At 31.2% G+C, this 19,756-nt stretch overlaps 1 protein-coding gene across 1 annotated transcript; it reads left to right on the top strand.

The window, feature by feature from the left end:
- The first annotated feature begins 1,739 nt into the window (after positions 1 to 1,739).
- LOC129917096 (TPR-containing protein DDB_G0280363-like) lies at positions 1,740 to 19,647 on the top strand. Its single transcript, XM_055997438.1, has 7 exons — positions 1,740 to 1,975; positions 14,427 to 14,550; positions 14,619 to 14,857; positions 14,924 to 16,043; positions 16,099 to 16,277; positions 16,346 to 16,539; positions 19,355 to 19,647. The coding sequence occupies exons 1-7, from the start codon at positions 1,953 to 1,955 to the stop codon at positions 19,522 to 19,524; spliced, it is 2,049 nt and encodes a 682-aa protein (XP_055853413.1). The 5' UTR covers positions 1,740 to 1,952; the 3' UTR covers positions 19,525 to 19,647.
- The last annotated feature ends 109 nt before the right edge of the window (positions 19,648 to 19,756 follow it).

Below are 19,756 nucleotides of genomic sequence, written 5' to 3'. Positions count from 1 at the left end.
ATGTTAAATACAACAACACTTTAGCCCCGTGGGCTTAGTTGTTTAGCCCGGAGATTTCTCTGGGCTTAACTTTTTGAACAGTTTTAAATCTGTGCTACCAAACTAATTTTTTCAGAAATTGTTTAGAATTTGTTAACAAACGTGAAAACTTACGTTTGGAATGATAAAATGTATTTAACTAGGTTTACTAGCATACATTATTGTATTTTTTTTTGTAAAACATACATGAAAATAAAGGAAAAACTCGAAAGCGAAAAATATGACAACTCTAAATATTTGTTGTGTCTTGTGTTTTCGGAACATTAAATATACAGTGCTGCCAAGATTTCAGGTTAAGCCCCGATGCGTTTTTTTTTTTTGTCCAGTTAAACCCAGTGGTAATAAAAAACACACCTATTGGCTCAAAAAGTGAAAAAGTACAAAAGTGAAAATTTTCAAATGCATTTTTGTGTAGTTTTTCGGGCCGGAAAATTAAAACTAATGATGCAGAAAGCTTATTTTTTGGTCTAAAAAACAATTTGTAAACTCTTTTTCACAAAACAATTGCGCTAGCGAAAAAAAAAATATTTTCACTTTTGTACTTTTTCAAAAAGTGGTGTATGTAGTTAAGCCTTTAAGCTGCAACGGTGTGAACTCTGGGTAAACCTGGGGTCGAATTACGGCACACGATTGCGATCATATGTTAACGTTTTGACTATTGCTCTCTCTATTTTTAATCAGTAGAAATAAATAAGGACCCATAGCAACCATACGTTAACGAAAGTATGCCGTAATTCGACCCCTGGTAAAATGGTAAATATCTGTCAAATCCATACATATTTGTTACATTCCCGACAAACAATTTTGGTTCTATAAAGCTTAATAGATGCAATTGTTGCTTCTGTAAAGCATTATAGAAGCAAAATTGTTAGTAGAATATTCATTAAACGGATTACCTCACAATTCACAATAAGGTAGGCGGAGAAGTTGGTTTTGCACAAAACTCTCGGCTAAAAGTCAGCTATTACACGAAGCCTCAAGAGGATTGACTCTTTTTTCGAATTTTCTCTTGATAATCATTCTGTGAGGCGCGTACACGATGAAAAAGAAACGTCAAAAAAGAATCTCAGAATTTCAACTCACGACTTTTCGGTCGGATAATTTTTTGTTTTATCTTTTTTCTCTTTTGCACTCATTAGTTTCGAAAAGAGGTGCACCTCTTGTGGCTTCGTATAATAGCTGACAAATTCTCAGATTAATTTTAGCTCGGCTAAATTTTTGAGACTATTATTTTGTATGGGAACTAAAATTTATCTCGATCTGCGAACTAGGCTAACATTAAAAAAATTATTGACGTCTTGTATAAAATGGTGGTTACCGACAAACAATTTTGGTTCTATAAAGCTTTACAGATGCAATTGTTGCTTCTGTAAAGCATTATAGAAGCGAAATTGTTAGTAGGGTTTGGCGGTCAGGTGTGTGTTTCATAATTAAATCTGATACATCCGAATATAACCGAATCTGATACACTGACAACATGCACAATACCATTACCTGAACGCTGATGTTAAGTTTTTTTTTATTCAAAAACCATGCAGTTTTTTTTATCATCAATCCACGTTGGTGTGCGATAGCCCTTAATTTATTAATGCACGGAAGTGCATTCATTTTCATTGCCATCCCTGATGTCTGACGTTTGAATTATCTTGGCAGCACTGTAATTTGCATTCACTTCGGCGTCTCTCCATCATTTTTCTCTTTCATATTTTATTCAATTTTTCTTTTTGCATCCCTCATGTGGTTTTCAAAGTTTTTTGTCCTCTGGATTTAGTTTTTAATAATTCTGCAATAAATACAAATTTGCAAAAAAATATATTAATACGGTTTAATGTGCCGTAATTAATTCCACGTGTGTCTTCAAAGTATATTGTTTAAAGTTTTGTTTTCACTAAAAACTAATTTTTAATCATAAAATGAATAGACGATCATCTAACCGGTAAGTTAAAATTTTTTTATTTCGTGCTTTCCCCGATTATTTTATTATCTCCTAATTTTATTTAATTAAATTAAATGCACATGCAATATAAATAAATATAACAGATTCTTTAACAAAATTATGTTGTTAATTTGACAAATGTTTCAGAAAAATGTGCAAACATAGGCGTCCTTAGTTATCCATTTTTCAATCTGTTAAAATTGTGTATAAATGCAGATAAGACTATCATACATAAGTGTGTGCCATGTAGGGTTTAAGTAAAATATTGCCCGACAATTATTTTATAAAAAATAAGACAATCATAGACGTCCGCTAAGTATGTTTGAAAAAAATAGCCGATTTGCAAAATTTATCGATTAGGTATCTTGTTGCTTCCTCAATAAAAAAAAAAGAACGCACTTGCAGACTCTTTTGTGGTACATTAAAAAATGCTTTTTTGATTCATGAAGAACTCGTCGTCTCAATTTATCGCCCATAAAAGAGCTTGTGCAATTATTAGTCAGTTTATTTGGAAAGAGCTCAGGACTATCGAACAAACTAAAACGGGTTCCTCTAAACATTTATCAATTTTTGTCTCCCCAAAAACTGAGCATTTGCTTAGGGGCCAGTTATAGCTGCTATTATTGAAATTCATCATTGGACATTTTTATTTCTGTTCTTAAGACAGTCAATTGGTAAAAAAGAGTAACAACATGAAGGTAATAGGTCATAGAATATATCCATTAACCCATTTCCAGCGGCTACCAGTTACGAGGGCGGTTTGAAAAGTTCTCGGCCTAACATAGATGGCGTTGTTTAAACAAATTAATTTTAACTACCCAAAAAGCCTAATACATATCTTTGCCGCCGGGTACAAAAGGGTTAAGTCACAAAATTGCACTTTCCGGGTTTCGATGAAATAAGAATAACATCTTTTTTCTCTTTTATTTGGTATCAAAAACATAAATTTAGAACAACTCTTTTCTATAAAAATAAGAGGATCAATGCTCAAAAGTTCTTCGATTAGCTCAACTTCACATTTTCAGGCAAACTATCAATTATGACTTAACCCCTTTGTACCCGGCGTCAAAGATATATCTTTGCTGCCGGGTACAAAGGTGTTAAGTCAAAAAAATCAATTTTCGGATTTTTATCGGAGTTCAGTCAGTTTTTTTTTTTTCTCTTTCGTTTGGTCCTATCGCCATAGCTCTAGCGTATCTCCTTCCGTTAGAAATGATTCGGTACAAAGGGTTTAAGTCAATTTTTTTTTTTTTATTTTGAGGTACTAAGGGCTTAAGTTGACTTAACTCCTTCGTATTTGCATTAATTTTTAATTTTTAAATACAAAAATTGATCCTAAGGCGTTAAATCAAGAGGAAGACCGAAAACTAAAAGCCATTCTTCTACAGTATTATATTAGTTCAAAAAGAATTCTCACATTTTGTAGTTAATCACATTGATACATATATCCAACTTTCTTTTATAAATTAAACTTTGTTATCAATGTAAACAAAGATTTTTCTTGACTTAACACCTTTGGACCAAGTTAATTTTTGAAGACTTAATGGCTCTAAAGTGTAAAGTCAACACAATTTTTTTTTTAAGAACGGTCATTTTCTGGTCAACAGCATATGGAAATTAAAAAAGATCTTATAGATGATGTTTCTGCATCATTACTTTTTCAAAATAATAATATTCAAATTTACAAACTAAAATTGAAACTTCAATTTCATTTTCCTCGAAATTACCTTTTCTGGCTTAACACCTTTGTACCCGCGCCAAAGATATATTATGATTGTTTGTTAAGTTTCATTAAAATTGGTCACGAATTTTTATCTGTACAATTTTTTGTTTGAACTTATCTTTTGCTAATAACGAAAATTGAAAAAAAAAAAAAATTAAATTAAAGCAGTTATTAAAATTTGGCCAGAAAGAATATCACGCCAAATCAAATTAAAGAAGACTTCTATTAGACATTGGGGGAATCTGCCCCTTCATATTCCACGGTCAAAAAGTTGGCAGCCTTATTTAAACATGGCAGACAGAGCGTCGAAGATGATCCCAGAAGCGGAAGCCAACAACATCCACCTCTTCAGAAAATGTCGATAAATTCCATAAAATGGTTTTAGACGTTAAAATTGCGAAAAATAAGCAAGACCATGGGGATCTCTTCTGAGCGGGTTTACCACATTTTGACCGATCATTTGGGGTCAAAAAAACGTTCCGCAAGGTGGCTGCCGCGTTTGCTTAAAAAAGAACAAATATTCAATCGAGTTGAAATCTCTAGAGAGAATCTAAACTCCATGAACTTTGATTTGGAGTACTGAACCACACCCTTATTCAGCTGATTTGGCACCATCAGACAACTACCTCTTTCCAAACTAAAAACAAAAATTAGCTGGACGGTAATTCTTCACCAACGAGAAGGTGATTGCTGAGTCGGAGCTGTTTTTTGAAGAGTTGGAGGAATCGGCCTATAGAAAGGGAATAGAATCACCAGAAAACACATGAAATGAGTGTATTGGCATAGGAAGAGAATTTGTAGAAAGGCATTAAAAAAAGTTTTAAAATTTATTGCGTTTTATTGGTCAGGCCGAGAACTTTTCAAACCGCCCTCGTACAGTTGTCTTAGAAACTTGAAATTTTACACACTATCTGTTTTTGGTCTAAGACGAATTAGAACATGTGACAAAAAAAAAAAAAAAATGAAAAGCTTCACGTTGCGTTTTCGCAACGCTCGCCGAAAATGGGCCTTTTTAAAATTATTAAAATAAAATTTTCTTACATAGAACATGAATCAGTTTTATTTGAGTATTTTTATGAAGAAATGAACTACTATACAGTGGGTATTGAAAAATTATTGAAAACAAAATGACAAAATGCGTTTAAAAATCCGAGGTAGAATTTAACAAGAACTCAAAATTCAAAAGACTTAAAAGAGCACGAAAAATTTGTTTTCACAAAAAAAAAATCCAAAAACAGTTCGATTAGATAATTCTACTATCTCACAAAATCACTTTTTAGTTTATTTTAATTTATAATGAAATCAGAAGTATTCAAATGGGTTAAAAAAGAAACTTCGATTTGTCTAATGTCGTTTTCTTTCACTCTATTAAGGAGTACTCTAAACTTTTACTCCTTTTTCTGGAGTGAAAGAACATAATGAGAGTAATTTTTTTTGTATGTAATAGTGTGTGTGACAAGGCAAAAATGGATAATATCCTTGAAAAAAATAGTGATAACAGGCCTAGGGAAAACATTTTATGAATTGAAAAAAAAAATTAATATTAATAACATATGAAGCATAATACACAAAGACGGAAGGCGTAGAAATCATCTTCCAATTTCCTTTTGATTTTCGTTACGGTGCGTCACGGGCTTCTACACGCGTATTATTGTTTTTGAAGACGCAAATTTGAGTTATTTTCTTTGGTTTTATTTTGTTCTTGTCTTCGTATGACGACTTCTATAGGAAGACGTAGACGCACGAGATGCACATAAGAACAAGAGAGGAAAAAAGATCGATTTCTCCTTTGCTCTTATGAGCATCTTGTGCGTCTACGTATTCGTGTAGAAGCAGACTATGTATTTTAATTAAAAAAACACCAAAATATACAAAAAAACAACCCCCGTGCGGGGTCTATCGGTCTATGTGCAACGAAAACTTTTGCATAAATTAAAAACGTTACTATACACGCAAATAATACACAACCGACAAAGCAGATTCCGCAACCGACGAAATAAAATAAAGCAGAACAGCAAAAAAAAAAAGAACAAGATCAAAGATAAACGTCAAAAAGAGTCACAAATTTTTTTACCGGAGACTCACGGTAGAAAATCTTCCTTCCTTTTTTTTCGAACTTTATTTCTTCTTTGCTCTTATGTGCGTATCGCGCTTTGCGTCTTCGTGTAGAAGCGGACTTAGTTTTGCTTTTGGTATTTTTCATTATGCTTCTGATCGGTTTTTTTTCAGCCTAATTGACGCACACCCTTAGTTTGATTTTATAATTGTAAAATAAAACTATCCCATCAACGCAGAAAAAAATGGGATTTTTTTGTTATATGGCACAGGATTTTTTTTTTATTGATGAAGAACACTGGCGGAAAATTTTTTTTATTCGGTTTTCAATTTAATTTTGGAAAAAGTGAAGAATTAACGAAAAAAATGGAAGAAATATATCTGGTGGAATATAATACAGTAAAAATATATTCATAATGGTTGTTTTCTGTTAATAACAAAAGAGTTTGAAAGAAAAACTTTTCGCATTTTTCAATTTTCAAACAAAATTTTAAAATGTCAAACTTCAAATTCATAAGTGTGTGTGTAAATCGGTGTAAATCTGACTAAAAATGTGGAGTAAATCCGGGGTACTCCGTAGTACTAAAATTACTCCGGAGTAATTTTTTTTTTACACTTTTGTGGCGTCAAAGAACACAAAACCTTCAAAAGTGCAAAAATAAGTACTAAAAGGGTACTCTCATTGGAGTGAAAGAAAACGACATAATACTTTTCTTAAAATACAATTTTATCATTTCAATGATCATTGAAATTGTCAATGATCAGTGAAATAATAAAATTGTATTTAAAAACAAGTCTTAATCAAAAATAAAAATTTTTTTTAGTAAACATATTCTCTTTCTTATTACCTTTATGAATTTATCCACTAACCATTAAAGTTTGCTTCATTGTCTTAAAAAAGGAAATAAAAATTTTCAATATTGCATTTCAATGAAAGCTATAACTGCGCCCTTACTGAAGTCAAAATCGATTACAAAAAATAAAAAAAGGAATTTGAGGTTTTTGCAAATTTATATTTTGGGAAAAAGGATCTATATGAGCTTTTCGATGATATTGAATTCATTAAATCACATGAAGAGAAATGTACGAAAGAAATATTGAACTTAAAAATCGAGAAAATTAAAAAAACTAAATTAGATTTTATGATATTTTGACGAAAAATGTTCATTCAATGGTAAATTATGCTAGAAATGAAAATGTCGAAAGAGTTTTTAAATCAAATGATTATGGAAATAAGTTCCCGATGTATCTTATCTTATAACTTTAAACGAGCTAAAATTGTTTATATATATGTATATATATATATAAATATATATAAAATTGGGATCTCGGAAACGGCTCTAACGATTTCGATGAAATTTTCAGGGTTTGTTCATCTAAGCGAGTAAAAAATTTTGGAAGTATTTTTGGAAAAATCCGCCCACTGCCACGCCCACTTTTTTAACATATAAGTTTTTTCAGAAACGGCTCTAACGATTTCGATGAAATTTTCAGGGTTTGTTTATCTTAGCGAGTCAAAAGTTTTGCAAGTTTTTTTTGGAAAAATCCGCCCACTGCCACGCCCACTTTTTTAACATATAAGTTTTTTCAGTAACGGCTCTAACGATTTCGATGAAATTTTCAGGGTTTGTTTATCTTAGCGAGTCAAAAGTTTTGGAAGTTTTTTTTGGAAAATCCGCCCACTGCCACGCCCACTTTTTTAACATACATATAAGTTTTTTCAGAAACGGCTCTAACGATTTCGATGAAATTTTCAGGGTTTGTTTATCTTAGCGAGTCAAAAGTTTTGGAAGTTTTTTTGGAAAAATCCGCCCACTGCCACGCCCACTTTTTTAACATATAAGTTTTTTCAGAAACGGCTCTAACGATTTCGATGAAATTTTCATGGTTTGTTTATCTTAGCGAGTCAAAAGTTTTGGAAGTTTTTTTTGGAAAAATCCGCCCACTGCCACGCCCACTTTTTTAACATATAAGTTTTTTCAGAAACGGCTCTAACGATTTCGATGAAATTTTCAGGGTTTGTTTATCTTAGCGAGTAAAAAGTTTGGAAGTATTTTTGGAAAAATCCGCCCACTGCCACGCCCACTTTTTTAACATGGAATTTTTTTTTGGTAACCACTTTAAGGATTTCGATGAAATTTTCGGAGTTTGTTTATCTAAGTGAGTAAAAAGTTTGGAAGTATTTTTGGAAAAATCCGCCCACCTCCACGCCCACTTTTTTAACATGGAATTTTTTTTGGTAACAACTTTAAGGATTTCGATGAAATTTTAAGGTTTTGGTCCCCTAGCCGAATAAAATGTTTTGGAAGTACTTTTAGAAACATCCGCTCACAGCTACGCTTATTTTTCTCACATATTAGTTTTTTGGTAATTGCTTTAAAGATTTCGATAAAATTTTGAGGGTTTTTTCCTCTAGGCAAATACAACATTTTGAAAGTATTTTCTCTTACATTAGTTTTTTTTCGCGGAGACAGATTCAACGATTTCAATAAAATTTTGAAGGATGGTTCCATATTTTACGCATTGTTCTTTTTCTTTTTGTTACAATAACTAAACAAAAATTTTTAGATCATGACTTTTTTGATCATGTATTGAAACTTTTAAGTAATTTGTTAATTAGGTATCACACATTACCTTTGTCTTACGTTTTTCTTTTGATTAAATGCAACTATTGTTAACGTATAAAAATAAAATAACTCACAACAAGCCGACAAGGCTTAACTTGAAAAAAAGATTAACTTTATGTACACTATCCAAAACTTTCTGACCCGTAAATTAAAATTTGAACAAAAAGGGATCTCATTGCTGTAGGCATTTTCGATAATGCAGATTCCTGTAACCCTTCTATCCATTACTGATCGTCGTATGTGTATTCAAACGTAAATAAACTGGATTATAAAGTGGGAATGTGGTGTTTTGTAACCCGCGAAAAAACTGGTCATTGCAAACTCAAACCCACTCCAAAAAATTGCTGTTTACATTTGACTTTTTTCACTGAAAGTTATGACATTTAAAGATACCGAGCAAAGCTCGGTCACCCAGGTACTGGTTTAATAATTGAAAAAAAAAACTTCAAAAAGGCTACTCGAAGAAATCGATTGCTTCAAATAGGTCACGAGTTTTTCAAATGTAATTTTGAAATTCCATATGATAGTACTGAACAAATATTAAAATACTTGAGTAATGCTGATTTACACAACTTTTCTAATATTATGAATTAATGTATAAGAGTGTTTAATCTAAAACCTTTCCTTAAAAAATTATTTGTATGTTTAATGAACATCAAATTAAAAAAAAAACATATAAATCTTGTTTTTGTTTTATTTTTTCTTTGAACACAAAAGACAAAGGTAATTATAGAGTAAAATGTACTATTGGGTAACATCCGGGAAGGCCTTCCGAATGCTTCTCTGTCGGGTTAGATGACGATGATGATGATCTTTCTCGATTATCGTCAAACAATATCGTTTGACGATGGTGTTCATATCCGTAACTTCGTCAATCATCACTTCTGTCACAAACGATTTTATTTTTTTTCTTTCCTTAATTCGATTAGAAAGATTGTGCTTGAACGACAGCTAAATAGGTATCGCTTTAAGTTAATTTTTAAACATAATTAAGGCTGGTCGCGCACATTCAACTTTGTCAAAACTAAATATGTAGTTTAATCACCAGTTGAACGAACAGCGCGCACATGAAGCAAAACATTAAACTACTTGAAATTTAAAATATACTGAACTAAAAAAAAAAAAACGAAACGGTAGAAAGTGACTATCCTTTTTGAGCTTATAGTAATATTGGTTTTGATTTAACCCTTAAACCCTACCCATTTCGGGAGAGACATTATTACTACCCAGGGGTCCAGGGTTAATTTAACAAAAATTATTATTTATCAATAAAATAACTTAATATGTTTTAAAATATAAAATGTTTTAAAAATTTGTGTTCAGGCAAACTTTCACTACAATTACCATATTGTTATACATCTCTTCAATTAACATTTAAAAATTGATCAAAAGCTCTTTATAACGTACTCGGCTTCAGGCTCTCTTAATTAAAATGCATAGTTTTTGGTATCTCTTTTTCGTTAGATTATTATTATTGTATGTATGTATTTTGCATTCACTTCGGCGTGTCTCAATCATTTTTCTGTTTCATAATTTATTCGAGTTTTTCTCTTGTATCACCAAAGTTGTTTTTCCAAGTTTTTGTCCGCTCAATTTATTTTTAATATTTTGTAATAAATACAAATTAAAAAAAAAAATATATGTAATACGTTTTAATCTGCCGTAAATAATTCCACATGTGTTTTTAAAGTTTTTCTTCACTACAAACTAATTTTTAATTACAATGAATAGACGACCTAGAAGACCATCGAAAGGGTAAGAAAATTTTCTTATTTGGTGCTTCACCTTATTATTTTATGGTCTTGGGTTTCAGTTAATTAAATAAAAAACACATGACTGCAATTAAAATTACAGTTTTGTTCAATTCATTAAAAAATTATATTATTCCCTAGATTTTTCAATGTTTAAAAACTTTGCAAACATGTATCCATTTTTCATTAAAAGATGCCGGGGAGATTTGGGAATCTGTTAAAATTGTATAGAAATATTCTATTTATTTATTATTTTATAAAAAAAAACAACAATCAAGTATAATAAAAGTCTGCTGAATTATGTTCGAAAGTATTAGCTGATTTGCAGAATTTATCGATTTTAGGTACCTAGCTAAAATTTGCAGACTTTCTTGCGGTATATTTACAGCCCAATTCTCTCCCATAGACATAGCTTGTGAGAGTCACAAATTTTTGCTGTAACTTTGGGAGACAATCGGGCTGTAAAAATGCTCTGTTAGTTCTGGTATGGGGTAAAATTTTCCGTCTCAAGTTACCGCCCATTACTCATTCTCATAAATAAAGTGCTTATTTTTGCAGCAAGTAACCAGTTCATGTTTATGAAATTTCAAAGAAGAAGAAGGAATATAAACATAAATAACTATAAATCTTAAATGATTTCCTCAACATTTCTCAATTTTGTCTTCCAAAAACTGAGAGTTTAATTTGCTTAGTCAGTGCTCCAGAGCTTATTTTTTGAAATCTTAAAAACAGGCATAGCTAATTTTTTTTTGCAGAAAATATGCTATCTTTTTCTCATCGCTTGCCTAATACATACACACACATGTCCTGCATACGGAAAGGCCAATCTGAATGTTAAGAGTTTTTGGGAAAATTTAGAAAATGTATTGTGTGTGGCAAGAAGTCGTGCCCAATCGACATATGGGCATATGGACATATTTCCATTAATGAAATATGATGCTAGCTGAAAAAATAATAAAACATAAAAAAAAAATAAACAAAGAACCGTCATGAGAATTATAGACTGGTTTTTCACACAAAGATTAGAAAAAATAATGTAACAAAATATAAACTCAAGGGTTCGTTTTAGGATGTAAACACTTGAAGATCATTATTTTTAATTGAATACAAAAGAAAACAGATTGTGAAATAGTAATAAACGACATAAAAAAAAAAAACAAAAACCAAAACTCATTCAAAAACGACTATGAAGTTGTACTCATTTCTTGCACTTAACGTTTAATTGCTTTTGATTTAAAACTTCGAAGATAAATTCTCTTCAATTACCATATTTTATTATTCTTATGTTCAAATTTTATTTAAAAATTGATCAAAATCTTTTCATAACCTTCTCGGCTTTACCCTCTCTTAATGAAAATTCTTGCTTTTGGTATCAATTAATCTCTTCTTCATGGGTTTATGAGCTAGCTTTCTGATCACTAAATATAATTTATTTTGGTTGATTTCAAATATTGTAGTGTGTGTGACAAATATATTGAATTCTGCTTTTCAGAGCATTGGTGATTGAAAACCGCTGTCTTGTCTGGTTAGAACTCATAAAAGCAATCTGCATTCCTATCAGTTAAACCGAAAACCCGTACACTTGTGGATTCCTTACACTCCTTGAATTAAAATTGAGTAATTAATCATTTCTTAATGAAAATAATTTGTTCACACTTTTTGTCCACTCTTTTTATGTGACTACTGACTACCCTAAAAATAATTTTGCTACTTATTTGATTAAGAAAACATTTAGGGTACATTAAAGAATGCGAACCATTTCTTAATTTTTCATGATTTCGTTTCCTATTAATCCCAAATTGAAGCGCATTCCCTTCTACAGCGTTTCTTCTCTCATTCCACGCCCTTTATATTTAATTAAATTAATATTAAATCGGTTTATCGTTCCAGCATTATGATAAGACCTCATAACTCCACATTTTAGCAAAAAAGGCTTTTGAATGCCTTTTATAAAAAATTTGTCAGCGCGTAAACCTAGAAAATTTTGTTTCATTCTTTAAACTTCATAAGCTATTTGTCCACTATAAGTTGAACTTAACTTGAGAATTTTTATTTTCAAAAAAATAAAAATTTGTTTATTTATTACTACTTTAAAAAAAAAAACGCCGTAAATACGGATATCAAGTTATTATTTAGCAAATTTGATATTTTTACCATAAACAATGAAAATGATTTACAAATTTCAATTTAAATGACATAAACGATGGATGGGGTGAAACTAGGGAGAATGAATATTCGGAAGTTTTAGCATTTAGGAACCCTTCTTTTCAAAAAGAATAAATAGCTGAAGATAAATAAATATTAAAATAAAAAAAAACCTATTGCTTACTTACTTCTTAGGGTGACCAGCGCCGTAAGGCGGCTACAATCCGCTGTAGATTTGGGCCTCAACCAACAAGCTTCGCCATCCAGCTCTATCCTTAGCTCGCTGCTTTCAGTTGTGCACGCCAAGTTGATTGAGGTCTCCTTCCACTTGGTTGCGCCATCTCAGACGAGGTCTTCCTCTACTGCGCCGTCCCTCTGGGTTGGAGTCGAAAACTTTCCGGGCCGGAGCATTGCATTGCGTTTCAAACTAAAATTAGCAGTACAAAATATCCCAGGGATATTTTTCAAACTGGAAGATAGCCATGTTCTGGTTTTTAAACTGGTCTACTTAAATTAAAATGTTGCACATGACTTTACTTCACTAGCTTCAAGAATATACACTGGTGGTCATAATTTTAAGGACAATATAAGTTTTTCAGTACCATCTTAATTTTATAAAAGTGCTATTTTTCATAGAAATCAGTTCATTCAAATTGACTGTCAACTAAAAACAGTTAAATTAGATATGGGAAATATATAAAAATAAACTACCGTAATCCATTAATTACACTGTGCTACAAAATTAAAAAAATAAATACACCCGACAAGTAACATAATGTAGTCTGTTTATATGGTCGAATAATGCATACAAATATTTTTGTTATATTTTTGGAACCCTCCATTTTTTTTTTATTTACAAAAAAACCATTTTTACGGACTTTACGATGTAATCTATCAATATCTCAGTCATTTTTTTTAACAATTCTCAATATGTATGCTATATGTTCTTGTAAAGAGGGTTCTCAGACCTTTTAAATGATGTATATAAGTCTATTGTTTAAACAAATTAAGTGTAGGTTTTTATCCCATAAATCTTGAAAAAATGATTTTTTCCTCAATTTTTTCAACTTTACCCATATTTTATTGCACAATAAAACAAAAAAAAAAAAAATAAATAAAGTTAGGTTATATTCTGAAAGAATATATGTTTAGGCACAATTGTTTTATTGAATTTGACCAAAACTGCGGAATCTATGCTACTTAAAAAATATGGCATATCATGATGTGAATTGCAAGGTGCGCAATAGGGTGCTCGTTTTTATAAAATAATTAGAACTTGTATGCTCCTAAGATCTTATATGGTTGGAAATAAACTAAAAAAAATATTTCCCAAGTTTCAAGTCTAAATTAATGCCGCCAAGCGGTTGAAGTTTCTTATGAGAATAACATGGGGTTTCTTGGACCTTGTTCGATCAATTTTAAATTCCAGCCAAACCATTTGTTCAAAAAATATAAAACTTTACAGACTCAAACTTTATAAGTGTAGCTATCATGTGAACATTTTTCAGATGTCAGATGTTGTTATAATTTTAAAGATTTAGCTTGGTAAAGAAAATCATTTTTTTTTCAGACTTTTCAAAAATCGCTTTTTACACGTTTAATGCAAAAAAATTAAAAAAAACATACATTTTTATTCACAAATAAGCGTAGTATGTATATTTAAAGTACTAAAAACAGAAACATTCAAAAACTAGTAACAGTTTTCATCATTTTCCAAAGAACTAAATCAGTGTCCCTATAAATTTGACCTGTGAAAAAGATTCAATTTTGATTTCCTGTTTTTGTACAATTTGTGTGAATGATATTGAAGTTTATTTTTAATATCTGATGACCTCTATAATTGTGTATTTTTGAATATAAAGTATAAATTTATTTAATTACAGTACAATTTTTTTTTTTAAATGCCAAGACATTTTAAAACCTTCACTTTCCCTTAAAAAAATGACCACCACTGTATATTTTACTCTCTTGGAAAATTTGAAACTAGAAAGTTTTGAAACTTTTGTAGATGGTGACAAAGTTTTTTAAAATTTAAACGTAAGGGGTTCACTCGCCGCTACAAACTGTTGTGTTCAAAAATATTCTTAGCTTAGTAACTTTTCCTCTATCACACCCATTTCTTTAATTTATAATCTCTGTCTTGCTTTCAGCCATAATCCTTTTAGAAATCAAGGCAACAACCAGCAAAATGACCAGAACTCATCCCAATCACATAATAGACCATTTAATGGACCATCTGGTAGTTCACATAATCAAGGAAACCGAAGCTATCAGGTGAGCACTCTGTTTTATTTATTTAAATTACAAAATAAAACAAAATTGAATTTATAATTTTGTTCTAGCAAAATGATTTCCAGCAAGATGCTCATCATTCCCCTCAATCCAACAATAGATCCTTTAATGGAGCAGCAAATGACTCAACACCATCTCCACCACAATCACAAGCCCCACGTTCTGGACCATGTGTTCTCTGTAAATCTGCCACTGTTTTAATTTGTTCACGTTGTGGTGACTTTTATTGTTCGCCAACATGTCAAAAGACTGATTGGCAAACTCATCGATTTATTTGTTTCCTAATGCCGTAAGAATATACTTTGGTTTTTGTTTGTTATCAAAAAGTCATTCATGTGAGTAAAATCTGTTTCAGAAAACTCGTTTCGAGCTCGACTGATATTTATCAAAACATACCAGCCCTAAATGGTTATCAGAATAGAGAACTACCTGAAACTGTATCAAATAATGTCCAATCACAAAATAGGAAATGGATAAGTAATTCACCCAATTCCCCTACACCCTCATCTGCACCCATGCAAAATAATCAATCTCAACGGTATCAAAATCAGCAACAACAACAACAACCAAACTATCAGCAAAATCAGAACAACAGAAATCAGCAGCAACAACAACAACAAAATCCACCTAATCAGCGACAACAAAGACAACAAAACCGTCAAACTCCACCAAGATCCACAGTAAATGGCTCTGAGAGATCACTTGATCACAATGACGCAAACAAAGCTACTAACATTGGTAGAGTCGAACAGGCACCATTTCCTAAAAATAACAGCAATGTTTTGGTATCTGCAATTCGTAGCTCAAATCGAGTATTCATTCGTTCCATTGACAAGGAAGAAAACGAAGGTTTTTGTAATGTAATTAAGGCTATTAACGAGTATGGTCGTAATGCAACACCTTTGAAAACTATGCCAACTAAAAATGCATTTGCCATAACAGATTTTAATAATGACGGTCTTTTCTACCGAGTTCAAGTGGTATCAGCTAAGGACGAGAACAACATACATGTTATCTATTTTGATTTCGGAAATGAAGACGTCAAAAAACTAAGCGAATTAAAAGATATTTCCATGCAATGTGCATCTCTTAAACAGTATGTTGTTATGGTTACATTAAAAGGTGTTCCATTTATTAAAGATAATCCTAAAATTGTTGAATATATGAAGTCATTTGAAGACATTGAAGCTAAAATTCTTTACAATGAGCGAGAAAAGCCAATTTGTGAAATAGTTTTGGATGGGGTTGAAGATAGTTTGAATAAAAAAGTTAATATTTATATTCAAAAGTCGAAAAACGAGTCCGAACAACAACAAAGCCAACCAACTCAGCAAGTACAAGAAGAACCTAGACAGCCAGCTAGGAGGCAAGAGCAAGTTAATACTCCATCTTCAGTTGGTGCTGCTTCTACAGTTGGTGCTGGTAAACCACTTAAAAGTCGTCCGTCACAATTTTCTAAACCTGTAATGGTTCCAGTAAGTTTGATTGATTTAAACTGAGTTTTAAGTTTTTATTAATTTCTTTTTACAGCCATTTGAACAAATTATTTTGCCAATTAAAGCAACAAATATCAATGTAATGATTGTTGACAATTCATTGCTACATTTTAATTGTTTCGGCTGTGTTTTGGTAGAAGATAAAGCTAATTTGCAAGAAATACAAAACTATTTAAATGACTATGAAGACAACGGACGTGAATATAAGCCTAAGTAAGTTTTTGAGTAATAAATGTGAGTAATTAATACATATTAAATGTAAATATTATTTTTTTTTAAAGGATTGAAGAATACTGTTTAGCCAAATTTCAAGATGGCTGGTATCGTGCTAAAGTTTTAGACGTCTTGTCAGCTAAATTTGTTGAAGTCGTATTTATTGATTTCCTAAATGAATCAGAGGTTGAAATTAAGGATATTCGCCGCTATCCAATGGATTTGGATTTACCGTGCAAAACGACTTTGTGCTTGATTCAAGGTGAGTTTGGTTTTATTTCTTTTTTTTTAACTAAATTAAGACATAATTTACATTTATAATTATTTTTAATACTACATAATTCCCTCCTGAAAAACACTTAACTTTGATAATGCAAATGCTAAAAGTGTAAAACCCAAATATTTAAAACCTTTGTTAGTATTTTAGCGCCAATTTAAACTGCAAACTATTATGAAATAATAGCCGTGTTTTTTTTGGTAACTCATTACTTAGCTCAGTAAAATTTTGCACGGTAAACAACAACAAATGATTGTTAAAAAGATAAACAAAAGTTTAGTAGAAAAGTTTAGTAGAATTCTCTTTCAATGTTTTTCTCTTTATTTCTACTCTTTCAGGTTTTTCACTTCATTTCTGCTCTTTTACCATTGCAGCGTTTTCCAAGCGGAAATTCTGGCTAATATTTATGTATTCAGTTGTGTGTCCTGCGCAATTGCATAGATAAAAAAACTGCTCCTAAACCTCTCGAATCAGTCTCCTCACTCTAACACAGCTATCGTTGGCTATGGCTATTGTGGCCTGCTGGAACGCATATTTTATGTATTTCAGACTATAATAATGTTGAATACTGGAATAGATACACACTAAGCTGAAAACGACTCTTTCTTCTTGACAACGCCCAGACGTTTTATGTAGCGTTGTTTTTGGCGATAAAAAAAGGAGTTAGTTAGGGTTGGTTCTTAATGTTCTGAACTTTGGTATAAGAATTTAAATCAATACCCGTGTTTTATTTGCACGGTAAACAACAACAAACGATTGTTAAGGATTAACAAAAATACTTTGGTGCTTATAATTCTTTCGTTTGAGAAATCGATGTCTTTTTTGTTTTATACTCACGAATGGCTCTCTCTAAACTTCTGGTCCTCGTGCGCAGAATTGATTAAAAGGTATCGTTCTTGGGATCATGCCTCTGCTTATTTCCTTTATTTTTGTTTTATTGTTCTCTACATTGGTCTCTTATGGTGATTACAAAAGAGTTTAATATGTATTTGTTGGATGTTGGAACGTATATTATATGTATTTCAGACTATAATAATGTTGAATACTGCAACAGATACACACTGCTGAAAATCAATTTCTGTTCTTGACAACGCCCAGATATTTTTTTTTTACTTTTTGAAAGCAAGCTACTGTGTGGATGACTTCGGCTCTCTCTGAATTTCTGGTCCTAGTGCGCAGAATTTTTTATTTTTTCATTTTTCTCTACATTGGTTGTATTGGTTTTTTTAAGAGATAAACGGAAGTTACATTGATATAATGTATATCTGAATCCAGACTAACCTATGTATTAATAAGTGTTGTTCCTAGTCGATGTGTCTATCGAAGATCTGGGATACTGGAAAAATATCTGGGTTCAAAGTAGATCAGCTTGACTCTATTTCTTTAGATGTTATCGTAAAGGTCTTTGGAATTGAGGAGTTCAGAATAATAATGGGTCAAGTCCACTTCTCTAAAGGTTGGATGTTTTCTTTTAAGGCCTTAAAAATTATGGGTCTGGTATATCAAATAAAATAAAAGAATAAAATGATATGATTGATCTGTGAAACATTTATTTCAAAAGGTCCTTAGAGAGAGCTTCTCAAAATTTAAAATGATGCACAAATTTCAAATAGACTTCAACATTATTATTCTGAACGGTCGGCAAAAATAAAAAAAAGTTGGGATTATAAGTGAGTGATTATAATTGAATTTAGTGTGCTGAATTCAAAATTGTTTACCGTTTTGTTCTATCACGTCTAGTTTTACGGCTATACTCATCACTATTTTCACTAAAACATCTCAAAAATGACATCTCAATGAAGTTCTTTTTGATGTTTAATCAAAAAAATGTTGCTTTTTAAAATCCAAACCAGAAGTCGCAAACTGGAATTTGGATCAAAAAAGTCATTCATTATGATATTTACTATGATTTTGAGATATCATAAATTTCTTTTTCCAATATATGTATTTGAGAAAAAAAAAATAATTTTGAAAAAAATGTAAATATATTTAGGACGATAAAATATTGCGTTTTGAGATTGCATAAGAAGATTTGCAAAAAATATTTTATGTACCCAAAAACGCGTTTTTGACCTGTTAATATTCAAGTATTTCAAAAATGTGACGTACCAGTGAAATTTTGACTTCGGATTCGGACTCAACACACAAAAATCCTTTAGAAAAGTATTATTTGGTTCAAGCTCTATTTTCGTTGCTGACCAGTGTTATCGAATCAAAAAAAGTATTCAATTTAAATATTGTCAGCTATGTAATCACAATTCTTCAATCTTCTCCGCTTCTAAAACTATGTATTTCAATTGGTGAGGAAGTTCCAAAATCACGTTGTTCATCAGTTTCGTTCAGTAGACATCAAAAGTCCGCACGGAATACATCTTATTATTATCAGAAACATGTTCGTAGCGGCTTTCTCTGTAATCATCTATTTAAATATTTTGTACAATTTTCATATCCTTCTTCTTCGTGAAGGTTTATGTTAGGTCCATTTCACACCACGCCGGGAACCATCTCTAAACGGCTCGTTTAGCCTTTTTTTCGATTTGTTTTCAGTTTTTAGTAAAAACTTTTTACGTGTGAAGACGCCCATAAGAATGTGTTCCCAGCAATCGTCTAACCGGAGCGTATTGACGCTTCCCGGCTTCGTGTGAAATAAGCCTAATGAAATCTTTCTAACCCATGGACGTTGATTTCAAATTCTTTTCCAAAATCAGACTTGTCAGCCAAAAAAAAATTATTTATTTTGTTTAAATCACTTATTTTTTATATTTTATTACAAATACAATTTTTTACTTTTCATTCAAAGGTCTTGCAAACGAATTAACCGAAAATCAAGTAGAATATCTCAAGAACAAACTACAGCCAGGAAGCGAGATTAAAATTAATGAGGTTGTTGAAAAACATCCTGATGGAAGTGGGATTGCTGTTTGCAAGGTTAATCAAATTAACCAATGGATGGCGGAGGATAATCCTTAAACTATCCTTTTTTTTATAAATATGATCGTGTGTAAGTTTTTTAGCTTTTTTGCATTGAATGCAACGTTGTGTTCGTATTATAAATTGCGAAAATAAATATAGTTTATCTTGTTTTATTTTTTATATTTTTGTTACCAAATTAATTATGCATATTTTTTTTATTTTTCCTAAATTTAAGATAAATACAAAAAAATAAATACTATATTCGTGAAAAAAAATATAAACTGGAGCC

This window comes from Episyrphus balteatus, chromosome 3 (genome assembly GCF_945859705.1).
Source record: "Episyrphus balteatus chromosome 3, idEpiBalt1.1, whole genome shotgun sequence".
Taxonomy (NCBI): domain Eukaryota; kingdom Metazoa; phylum Arthropoda; class Insecta; order Diptera; family Syrphidae; genus Episyrphus; species Episyrphus balteatus.
This window is presented reverse-complemented; position numbering and strand designations above follow the sequence as displayed.